The 12995-nt window shown below is 42.0% G+C and overlaps 1 protein-coding gene across 1 annotated transcript in view; it reads right to left on the bottom strand.

The window, feature by feature from the left end:
* Positions 1 to 11014, bottom strand: part of rxfp1 (relaxin family peptide receptor 1) — a 48753-nt gene extending 37739 nt beyond the window's left edge. The window contains exons 1-2 of the mRNA XM_053429061.1: positions 10972 to 11014; positions 4820 to 4957 (exon numbers count right to left, since the gene is read on the bottom strand). Of these exons, the coding sequence (XP_053285036.1) occupies positions 4820 to 4957; positions 10972 to 11014 (181 nt within the window). The remainder of the gene's footprint in view (positions 1 to 4819; positions 4958 to 10971) is intronic.
* Positions 11015 to 12995: the final 1981 nt, after the last annotated feature.

Below are 12995 nucleotides of genomic sequence, written 5' to 3'. Positions count from 1 at the left end.
AACGCAAGCTGACCACGAGTACGGGACTGTTTTGCTAGCGGTTAGCATAACCAACTGCGTGTACGGGAGAGGCCAGGATAAGGACGGACTTTGCCACGTGCTGCAGCAGAGGAGTTGGTGTTGGACCGAGCATCTAGAAGGGTTCCTGATCGTGTTGCTGCCTCTTGGAAGAGGTTGCCTTTTCAAGGAGTTTACCGTGTCTCATTCTTTTTTGCCTGATTCGGGTGTGAGTATATGGACTTTTCTTTTGAAGAGGATTTCTGTATGAGCTCCAACAAGCGCGCCAACACTGGTACCAGTAACTGAATCTTTCAAAAAACCCCGGGGTATTAGTATAGGGTTATAAAGCTGTGTTTTCATGTGTTCATGGGTCAATCTAAGGTAAAATGAAAAAGAGAGCTGAGTTATATTGTTTAGAAATAAAACGGATTAATATTGCTCTCAAATCTTGTCTTTCCAATGTTTTTTCATGTTGATTGTATTGTTTCATATTGAATAAGGGCTATAGTTACAGTTGAAATATACTGCATGGGAAATCAATGCTCATTGCCAGTATAGTTACATTAATAGACTAACCAGGCCTCTTGGCATCTTAGCCAGAGTCATCTTTGAGTTGTGTTTAGTGTACACCATTCCAGAAAATATATTTCGTAGCTCTCACCATTTCACAACCCATGCAGTAACTTTTATATGTTAAAGGGACATTCTATAAAAGTAATTTAGTCAAACCAGATTTGAGTGAGAGGGCTACATAATAAATAAGTAAACCTGAAGAAATGTAGAAAACAGAAACAATACATCCAATGTAAACAGAATATATACTTAACCAGAAAGAATTTATGACTTCCATGACTGTCGCTGACCTCATCACGTTTGTCTTTCAAATTCTTAGCAGCTTTAATCATTTTTAAAAAGGTGTCCTTGAGGAACCCAGTTAGTGAGATGAAGAGTCCTCTCCTTCACCCACCGGAGCTTCTTATTCCAACGTCCTGACACATCTGCTGCTTCAGCCACAGGAGAAAATATGATTATGTCCACGGCCTTCAAGTCCTGCCTCAGTGAATAAGCTGCTGGCTACCTCCAGCTGCCAACACTTACTAGTGACCACTGTGCTCGTCCTCTCTCTCCGTCAAACAATATGTGCACGTGCTGAGTTGTGAGATTAAGATCAGAAGATTGAGTGACGCACAGAGGACCCCCCCCCCCCATACACACACAACCAGGAACACACGCATGTCTCTCTATGAGGACACTAATTGACACGATGCATTCCCTTCGAAAGTAGAAATTAATTCAGGGTGCACACTGGGGGAGTCAGGGATGGAACCATCGACCTTCTGGTTGCCTGTTGAGCTACAGCACGGCTGGCCAATGATTAGATTTACACAGGGGGACTGATGCTGTGGCAGAACAAAAGAATAGTAACACATTATCACACTTACTACGTTTATCCCTTCAACAACATATTTATCTTGTTGTTACAGGGTTTAAAGTCTTCTATTATACAAGAGACTGAGAGATTTATTGGTTGGTCGATTAAAATGTAGCTAATACGAGTCTGTGTTTAAGTTTGACGACATGAACAAATTTATTTTCATTTATTGCGTTTATGTTAAGTATATTTTATATTCAAGATTCTAAATATTTGTTTGTATTTTCTATTTATTACTTATATATAATTCAGTGCAATGTTTAAACTGTAAAATAGGAAGCCTTACGTACATTTCTTTGTCTTAAAGGCTCCATTACGTCATATTTGGAATCATAACCATATTGTTTTTCAATTACAGGCAACCAAAGATATCAAACATGATTCACTGCTCAATAATCAGGCATCAAACTCATATTTTAATTATCGAAACATGGGCAGATAACAAATGCATTCAATAATATTAATTAATAATAATAATAATAGTAATTTATGATCTGATTATTCTCCGCTCCATGCTTGGTGACCTTGTGCTGCAGTACGAAGCAGGACTTGGTGATAAGTACTCATTCACTAAGAGTGAATCCGACCCTCTGGAGGCAGCGTCGTTTTTCATTAACGTGCTGCAGGAGCTCAGTCGGCTCCATGCATACAAATAATCTGCAGCATCTCACCTGCCACCCGAGCCGAGGATAATAATAGATGCATAGGATTGAGTGATTTCTCTTCTTTCTTTGCACGGCACCCTGTGAAGCCTAGAAACCTTCACGGACGTCTCAACTTAGCCAGCTTGTATTTTCCTGGGGCTCCCAGTGGCCAGAGAGTATGAGTAAGAATACATTAAGAAAGATATTAAACTGCGCACATGTTTTTACAGAAGATGTATCCATTCATCGTACAGGTCTCCTTCACGTTTCAGGATAAAACGATAAAAGGAATTTATATCAATGTAACCACAGACGTTGACTCTGACCAGCAGAGGGCGACTCCACTGGTTTTAAAAGCAGCTTGATTGATAACGTCAGTAAACACGTTCATCAGGAGTTTACTCTCTAGTTTCTAGTCTTCGTCAATACAGCAGGATGTTCAGTTCATAAGTTATAAAAACGGTAAGCGTGGGAGGATGCTGTGTGATTGACAGCTAGTAGCTTCCAATGGGTGCAGGTCCCAGGTCGCAGGTGGGCGTGCACTGGCTCCAAAGCTCCAGTTCACAAACATGATGCATTTGACTGCAGTAATAGTATAAACTATCTTGTAATGACGTTAAAAACATTTAATCTTTCAACAATTTTACATTATAACATGATACATGATCTCTTTTCCCTTTTTCTGATATGGAAGCAATAAGAAAATTTACAGTGATTCATCAGGTTTATTCATTTAGGTGGTTTACAGTTCCCAGACTGAAATGTAAAGCCAGATATGCAGATTTGTCCATTTGCAACATTTTTCAAATTCTATTTGTTGCTGCAGGTTTTTTGTTGTTAAATTAATGGACTCTTGGAATTGATTTCAGGTCCAGGAGAGATTTATTCACAACAAAACACTGTTAATGTTTTAAAAGGTTGATAAACAAAACAACCATACAACAAAAAGACCTGTGTGAGTTAAACTGAAAAAAAGGAACAGAGCTTGTTATGAAGATGTTAAATAAATAAATGATATAAATGTTGGGTTCTGCTTTGTGCCGCACAAATCCTTTTATCCCAAGAGTTTGGCTCTATTTATTATCTTTACAGTATTGTTTATAGTATGTCTTCGGGGGGTACATCATAGGACATTGTAATACGTTTTCTTGATTCCTTAAAACTTTTTCACTGAGCTAGACGAAAAAAAAAGCACAGGCATATTTAAGAGAGCGGAATTTATGAGTTTGTGCAATTTGGTGCAGATCTAAATATAAATCAGGATCTAATGAATTTAAATGTGGTTTCATTGGGAGACTGTTGCCTTAGTGGAGGTGTACGCTCTACTGAGTTTGTTTCTAGTCTCATTACGTGCTTCCGACTTCCAAGCAAGTAGAGAATATAGATTTTATATTACGTTCTATCAATCACTTATATCGCAAACAAATGTGCAAGACAAAGAAACGCTGACGCCTGAAGAAATGTTCAAGCTTCTCTATAAAGGTGGAGGGTCTCCAAGCATTAGTTTGATTTGATAATCGTAACCTAATAAAGTTGTTTCTCCCCTCTAATGTCCTGCTGTGGAACTTTGACACACACACACGCACAATGTAGGACAATTATTGGCATAATTCATTTGACAGCCCATTCCTGAACACTCAAAATTGTCCTCACTTTCCAAAAATGTCCTCATTCCGTAAGAACCATGCTCAAAATGGTCCTCACAAATATATATAAGTACAAGTAGACACACACTCCACTCCGGCCCCCTGCTGCTCTGACGCTCTGTGACATTTGGAGGGATATACTTTTCCAAAGTGCTGATGGAAGCCAGAGTCAGATCAGCATGTGGGATTCCTGGCAGGAATCTTACTCACTTACATCAATTTTAAATGTTAAACGGGTATTTATACCTGCGAGTGATATGAGAAGCTCAACCATGATCTCCTTCTGCTTCTGAACAAACCTCCAGGTCCCTCAGCTGTCAGCTTTACACCAGTCAGAAGGTCTACCAGTCTACCAGTATACCATCAAACGCAGTGCAAGAAGTATTCCTTCAAACATGCTTCACACCTTTAAATTGGGTATTTTTAAAGATAGGATAAGTCGACTACGCTGTTAATTTGCAAGTTCAAAAGTGTTTTACGTTTCACTTTGACCTGGTCTCCATCAAAAACGTTGACTGTTTTGTCAAACCAGTGCTGCTTTGAAGTTCAAGAAGTGTGGGGAGTTAGAAAATAGCCGACCAGCAGCAGCAGCAGCAGCGTTGCATGCTGGGAAAAGGGTCAGTGCACCTAAACAGCGACAGAGCAGATGAATCGTATTCATGCTCGCTGTTAAATTAAAGTTTGAAACTTTGTTCAAAGATAAACCAGCAACGAAAACTTCTGAATAATAGTTCCTGCAATTTAATGCCTTCAACCTGCAATGCACTGATATCACATTCGTATGAAAAATGTATTTTTCCTTCGAATACAAGTGGCAGCGACGTGATTCTAACTTCAAACCACCTGCACTTAAAGGACAGAACAGTTGACGTCAGACAACAATTCATCCAGAGGCACGACTGAGCTGAATCTGGGGACTGGACAGAAGTCAGGAGGATTTTACAGAAATGCCTGGGATTTAGTCTAATGTTGCTTTTTGTAAATCAAGGGACTCAGTTTTTTCATGCATCAGCTATTACCCCACGTTTCAGTTGCATAATGAGGTCATACAGCACAAGCTCTTGATAACACCTATTCAACGAGATGCACTGACTCACCACAGTTCTCCTCATCCGCCTGATTCCCACAGTCATCGATGCCGTTGCAGTGCAGGAGCTGCGGGAGGCAGACGGTCAGGTTGCCACAGGGGAAATATCCGAGGGGACATGTCGCCTTCTCCTCCGTCACATTGAGTGCTGTGAACAAAGCAGAAAAAAAAAACAAGAATGTAATCTGCCACTTCAACGTGCACAAATCCAGAGCCCTTGTTAAAGACCCATCTAATAATTACACCAATCTCTGTCTGGCTGTGACTCGCATGTCTCCAGACTCACTTATCTTTTTCGACAGTTTTGAATTTGGTGCGATATTATAAAAGTATAAATAACCAGGAGACCAGCGCTCGGTGGCAGCAGCAGCAGCAGCCGGGGGCTCATGAAAGTAGGTGAAGTAGAAACTTTGAATAAACAGGTGAGCAGCTCTTTACGCAGCAGTGGAGGTGCAGCCTCAGGGTTCTGAGTGAGTCCAGCAGTCGCTCTTTACTTCCTGCAGGCTTACAACGCCCACTGCAGCGAGTCCCTCTCGTTACCAGATGTCAGTGGGCTCCATCAGCTCTATGTGCGTGTTCATCTGCTGGGTTTCTTTAACCAACACTCCTCTGTAACTACTGTTGACATGTACAGTAAATATGATACAGACTTAGTCGGCTCTGCCAGCTGCAGGAGAAGGTGACTCATCCACGTCCTCTCCTCCTGCCTCAATTAGTAGAGATTCCTTATGGATGTGCCAAAGTGAATCCGCCACATCACCCCAGAGGATTGAAATAGAAGAGACAGGCCAAAGATAAGCTGTTCATCCGGAACTGTATTTCAATGAAGGACTGAATGTATGGATCTCCTCATCATCTTCAAGGTATTTAACAGTCTGGTTATATCCTCAGCCTCTGTTTTAATGATGTCTTCTGCGTCTTTACAGTTTACTCTGTGACAGTAATGTATTGTACAGCTTTCAAAATACAAGTCGTGATTGATCACATGAAATGAATCATCATTATGTAAATGAATATTACAATTACTTGACAAAGTTGAGTGAATCCTGGCGCAGATTTTTTAATAAACCTTGTTTGATTTTAAGATTATCAGATGGGGGAAATGTTCTGTCTTCAGTTCAACTCCAGATAACCTTATCAAGTGTTTAATAACTTTTAATTTGACTTCCAGTGTTTCTTCTTAAACAAACGTCCTTCATAAAACATTTATTCACACTTTAATAAACGCGTATTCATCATCCTGCCGGCCTCTGAAAGACTCACTGTCCTGCTTCTGAATAGAATCACATGATTGTTAAATTTTCCCTGTGCACAAAACAAAGAAGTCCGCTTCAAACACAGAAATCAAATTTACTTCCAATCTTATCCTTTACTTATTTTAATAGTTTTTATTCTATTTCATCCATATTTAATTTTATTTCTTACTTTTTTATCCACATGGTTTATCAGCTTTGGTTCCATGATTGCTCACAACCTGTGCAGCACATCGTGCCTCCACCTGGACTGAAATGTGCTCTTTAAATAAAGATTTGCACACATTTCTTGCTAATGTGCCTCATTTCCACATCGAGCATCACTGATGAAACATCAGGGTGAGATATTTACAGCATCAACCGTGATTACGTTTCTTTGGGGGACTTTTCACGACAGGAAATGGAAGATTACAGATACGTAAAGTGAGAATATCGTGGCCGATGACCAGCTACTTAAACTACTGACCTCCAGTCGGGGAACATTAGAGACCGACTGAGCATTAAAAGACTAAATTTCACCAAACATATACAACTTTAAAGTCACTGCCTCAGCATCGATAAACAAGATAACAGGCTTGACCGACTATTTGGAAACAGTAATTCAGGAAAGTAGAAAACAAGATTAAGAACCTTAGGCAGCAGTAGCAGTACATTATGTGTAGTGCAAACGTGTGGCACGAGGGCCTGCAGTAACTTAACCTGATTCATGGTGATGGCATGTGGAGAACAACACAGTGTAATCGCCTCTGATCATTGACCCCTGTCTCGGGAAACCGCTGAGGAAAAGCCAGAAGCATCATGGATCATAAACCCGATTTCAAGTTTTAATAACTTTTTTCTTTATTGCCAAAGTATGAGCTGAATGCATCGCAAGCTAAAAAGTTGCCGAGGACACCAACTCATTTCCATGCAAAGAGCGCTGGGCGGGGATGTGACGCTCGGAGGATCCGTGTCTCTGTGCGTCTTCTCTTCCACTTCCCTAAAGCATCAACAGCTTGCAACATCAGCTAACGTTCGCATAAACGTCCACCGATTTCAGGCACTTTGAACTACAATAGCCCAACAGGCCCCAAAGGCACCGGATCATTTTAGTCTTCATGCATGAAGGACGTCCTGCGGTGAAAAACGAAAACGAAAACACAAGTTACACAAAGTGAAAAAAAAAACATTTCCCCTGATTCGAATCTGCACCGAGATTTAATGGGTTCTTTCCTGGGTCTCACTTTCCACCAAGTTTCATGGCCGATCGATCCAGTAGTTGTTGTTTATTCCAACCTACTTTAATAAACAAACAAATTAACCAACAGACTAATGGAAAGGGGAGAAACATGTTTTACCCAAAGCCAACCAATGTTGTGTGAGTGTAACTTAAGATTTATAGTCTTTATTTTATACTTCTTCTGACTTTTCTAACATCACCTACACTACTGAGGAAGAGTCACACATGTCAGACGACCATCAGTCACTCAAAGCTTGTCTTTAGCTGAAGGGGAGTTTCACATGTGTCACATTTTTTCACGAGGACCACGACCGCCTGTCTTCCTCGTCTGGAGCAGGAAAGTGAAAATCTTCCAGCACCTGTGTCTCCAGCAGCAGCAGCAGTGGAGTCGAGGAGATGAGGCTCAGACGTGCAGCACATTCCTTTCACCTAATGTGGTTTCTAATAAAAGCAAAAAAGAAAGTCGACACATCTCACTGGTTTTCTTTGGCTTCACACATTCATCATATTAAAATAGTGAGATTTCGTGTCATTGTGTAATTCACCCCCCCTGACGGGAACTAATGAATAACTCTCGGGGACATTTTCCCTCCCAGCAAGATGGAAAAATGTTTGAGGAAAATACCCCCCCCCCCACCAGTAATTTACCAGCAAATCTGAAATTATTTCAGAGGCACACATCCTCTAATGAGCGGGCTACACACAATGCCTGCCTCTACATCACCACGACAAATTACTTTAGTCAAAGCGTCCCGATCTCTGCAAATGATAGCTCTGTGATTACATGTCAAAAAAGAGACGAGGTTTTTCACAATGAGCAGCAGAGGAAACCAACGACTATGACACACGAGCACATCTCCTCACAGAGTCTGTGGACATGTGTCGCCTGCGAGCAACACCAATGACAGACCAACCGTTGGCTAAGACATACCATCCATAGACGAGGATCACGAAGGTCCTTTGTTGCATGTAATGAGGCCTGTCAGCTTTTCAGCAGGAAACTAATCTGCCAACAACTGTGGATCATTGAAGTTGACAGGAAACAATTCCACACTTGGGGCGAGAGGGTGATGGAACCAGTCGATGTCGTCACTGGGGGCTGTGGGTCGTTAGTTGTGCAGCTCCGACCTTTTACTTAAGACACAGGTGTTGCACGATGGAGGAGCACAATCCCTTTTTTATAACCCCCTCGATAACCGAGTATCTTCGGTTATCGAGGGGGGAATGTGTTGAGGAATTCGATGCTCTCCAAAGGTTATGGATTCTTGCCTTTAACCTTGAGGACAAGGAAGCAATAAATATCCTGTGACACTGATGCGAGGAAGCTCAGGCTCTCTGCAGGTGTGGATTTGATTCACCTATCTCCGTCACCGTTCATCCGACAGACATCAAACTTGCCATTTGTGTCGCTGGGGGCCCAAGGAAGCGCTGCGGTGATTTGAGGCCATTTTGGAGATGTCACTGATGTCGAAAGCAGCACATTGCACCGATGCCAGTGCCCTGTCCCGAACACATCCACAGGTAGAAGCTACAGAACAAGCTGCGGCAACAGACCTCGACCTCTTATCGTCTAAAGTCTTTTTCACGGAGACAAACCAATGTGCTGCTCTGTGAACTCTGCAGATAGAAACTTACCAAAGCAATAAATCTTGTCTGGACAAACACGCGAAGTAAAAGCACCGGAGAGATATTTCAAGACCTCAGATAAAAAGCCCCATTACTCCTGTTGACTCTTTTCACCCGCGTGAATGGGATTTAGTAGTTAGTCGTTAATTTTTTAACGTTGGTTCATCACCAGTAATCCTTTCACCACTACTTGCCCGTGATAATTAAAGTGTGGGAGTATATTAGTCACGGATCAGTGGGTTTCTGTGAATGTGGGAAATGGAAATGTCTTCCCACAGCATCAGATAGCAGGATGATGAACCCAGGGAACGAGCTTCATCTCTGTAAAACTCATTCTCTAAATGTTTCTTCATCAGCGACTTCAGTATCTCTGTTCTGCTGCTGGATGAAAATCACACCACACGTAACCCAACGTCATTACTCAGCTCTTTAATATTTTCTGTTTAATTTCACTTCCGACCTAAACTGTTATTGCGATCGGTAAATAATTTCCCTGTCAAGTTGTTTCTATGAGCGTTTCTCAAGAATATCTGCAGCCGCCATTACCACCGGAAAACAAATGGCCCATTCCAAAACAGGCATAAAGTTCCCTTTCAAGAGCCAGAAGCAGAAGTTGGTTATTTCTCACTGCAGTGGTGCTGGGGCGAGCGCATCAATTACTGAGCCCGTCTCTGCCGCCCCTGAGCGGCTTTAAGTTCACATTGGAGCTCTTCAGGGCACCGAGGAGACCATAACGCTCTCTGCCTACAAATTGAAAAGGGAAGTTAAATGAAACTTTGTGCAGGAGTGAACATTTTGCTGAGCAACACGGACGAATACAAAGTTAGTTGATCAAAGTTTCACTTGGACACAAAGCAGAGACCACAGCTGACAGACGCCTACATGCTGATGTGCATGAGGGCTGAAATAACTTGGTCTTCTCTGCTTTCATTTTTAGAAATAAGAAAAATCTACCAAAAACAGAAGAGTGATATTTCACTAAGCCATAAATATTCACTATGTTTCTGCCACTTGTTATCAGGGTTTCCTGTTGGGAGTCTGGGAGACAAATACAGCAAATCTGATAGAAAAAAGCTTTTCTGCTGCTGTGAAGTCTGATTTGCATTGTGTGTTGATGCTCTATTGCTTGTTGAGTGGGAAGGAAAATACCAGAGGCAGTTCACGGTTCAACTGTGACATCATTTACGAGTTCCCTCCGCCTGCTGGAGGGATCCAGTGCACAGAAGAGACAGTCACACATTCTCCTCAGACCCGAGATGCACGGCTCCGGGTGCAGAACGTAAGAAATCCCCATCATGCAAGATTCCTGTTTATGTGCCTCATGCTCCTCACGTCATTTTCAGAACCTAAATCTTTAGCCTGACTAGTGCACTATTGATTTGATCTGCAGCCACAATAAGAGAGTTCCCTCTTCATTGTTCCCTCTGCACCATTGTGAATGAGGGTCTTATTCCTCAATGTGTTTTCCGAGGCTTAAATAAATAATCAATCAATTCCCCTTGGGATTTTCAATGCATCAGTGTCCAGACTCCACTGCTCCAAACAGTTTCTGGTCGACACAAATACGATTAAAGTTCCTGTTATCTATGGACCACAAGCAAAATGTTGTCAGTTATAGTCGTCGCACAGTTGGCACAGTTAATTCACTGTGTGGATACAATTCATTCAGGCTTCACACAGACTCTCAGAATAAAATGCACAACAGCCTCTGCACAGTTACCTGTCTGATAAAGACACAGCTGAAGATATCCCACAGGAGAATAATCAAGCATCCTGCAAGATGCCAACAACTAATCATTTCTTTCCACTTCCAGATATTTAATCAGGCTCAGGTATTTCTTTACCGTTACACCGGATTTACTCTGCATGCCTGAGAGGTCTCCTCCTGATGCAGACACTAGCCCTTCAGCAAAAAGACAAATCTTGCTCAGCCTCTCTGTAAAATGTAAGGGCTATTCCGGCTTGGAATCCTCTCAAGGCTACTTCTGAAACGTTGGGGATTCCAGTGCAAATTGGACGCAGATCACACATTTGGAGAGAAAAGGGAGAAGTTGCTGAACTCACCTGTCACTCCGTACGCGAGGATCACAGCCACATAAACTCGCATGGTGACCCTCTGGAAGTTCCAGGAGAAACCCGCACGAGTAAAAGATGATGGTGGTCGTGGAGCGAGAGGAAAGGAGATGTATTCTCTAGTTTTCCAAATGGTTCGGAGCCCGTGCGTAAAAACGGTCTCCAAAAGTTTGCTCGCGTGGACGGTGCGTGGAGAAGGGAACACCCGGCTGATGCGGAGGAGGAGAGGAGGAGGAGGAGGAGGAGGAGGAGGAGGAGAGGACCTGTGGCCGCTGCGCACGTTTAGACGCGGTGTGTGCAGAGACGCGGGATAAAGGGTCTAAAAGAAGCTGCAGCCATCGTGACGCACGAGGAGCGGCAGCGGAACAGGTGGAGCGCGCACAGAGGGATGGGAGGGGTCGATTCCCGAGTGACAGCCCTGATGCGTTCAAGGGGCTTCTTTATTCTGGTATTAAAAAAGTAAAAAAAACATATTTCATGGTTTATTTCTCACGGGATTACCTGAGATGGTTTCCTCTCCTTTGCCATCCGATGTTAATCCACTAAATAAACAGAACAGAGAGGATCAGCCAGGGATTAATCCTCAGGTACAGTTTGTATATGTGTAAAGGGACTGGTGGCTTTGGTCTGACAGGCAGAGACACACACATGACTGATATGTGGTTCATCTCGTGTTTCCCTTCATCACTGTCTCTCTCCTCAGTGCATCAGACTGTTTTAGAGCAGCCGTCACATTCTCTGTGGAAGCAAATGGATGAAGGTTATAATAGCTGAAAAGTTAAAGCTGCACCAGCCAATGTTCTTATTTAATAATGGACTATATGTTCACCTCATAGTATTTAATCATTAATATTAAAAGAGACGCGTCATCCAATTCTTCAATTTCCCTTGGCTCTAAACATTTTACTGTTTGGCAGCTTTGTTTTGGAGGTTTGCGTTTTCACCCCTGTGTTTCCATGTGTTTGTTTGTTTGTTGGTTTGTCAGCAAAAACTACTGGAAGTAAACATATGAAACTTGTTGGAAGGATGAGGAGAGGATCAGGGAAGAACCCGTTGAATTCATGGGGCTGATCCACATTGCAAGATATGGCCTTTTCCCACATTTGTTGTTTTTTTCTCAGTAATTCATGGAAGCTGATGATAAAAATGAGTAATATATTTAGGGGGACTTATATATATGAGTGTGTGCAATGTGGTGGCGCTTGATTGGTAGACGTTCTGCTGAGTGCCATTCTAGTTTCTGCCTTCGGGCATCTGTTTCTGCGTAAACGCTCATATAAATCCACTGTGTATTATCTGCTCAGCCCTGAACAGCAGATAGGAAATGTTTTCAAGCAGCAGATAAACATAGCAGAGCATTTAGCAGCTGAAGAGCTTGATAATCCTCATCAGAATTAATAGAAACGGGGGAAAAAACAGAGCTGAAAAGACTGAATATTGGTCTCAAGCCCGTCAGGGACACAACTTTTCAAGAAAAGCTTAATTTTGCTCAACGAGTGCTGGAGATGTAAAGGCCAACTGTTTGCCATAGCAAGTTTATTTAGTAGTAAAACATTAATGTTAAAAGCTTTTTCTGTTGCCAAAGAAGTATCAGTGGTTGGTGCTTTAGATAAGTAGACCTCAGACTGTGTTCAATCACGTCACACAAACCCAATAAACGCCGTTCAATTAAAAAGAGAAAAGCAGCGAAACTTCTTCATTCATCGTAGTTTGTGTTTGTGGAAAGTTTGATTCACAAACATGTGCAGCATGCTGTTTGGAGAGGGTGAACATTCACTGCTCCCGTATTTCAATTTTAAACACAGCGTTCTTCTATTCCCTCTGACAGAGAGTGTTATAAATACAATTCAATGGCGAGTACGCTCATTATTGATTTATTTAAACATCCATTCAGTTGAATTCAATCCATTCAACATGTAACTAACATGCAAGGAAACAGGACAAAAACAACCATCACCTTTTAGGCAAGAAAAAACATTTGCATAAAGGTGACACATTCAACCTTTTGTTGTTTC

The sequence above is a fragment of the Pleuronectes platessa genome, chromosome 8, assembly GCF_947347685.1.
Source record: "Pleuronectes platessa chromosome 8, fPlePla1.1, whole genome shotgun sequence".
In the NCBI taxonomy this organism is placed as follows: domain Eukaryota; kingdom Metazoa; phylum Chordata; class Actinopteri; order Pleuronectiformes; family Pleuronectidae; genus Pleuronectes; species Pleuronectes platessa.
This window is presented reverse-complemented; position numbering and strand designations above follow the sequence as displayed.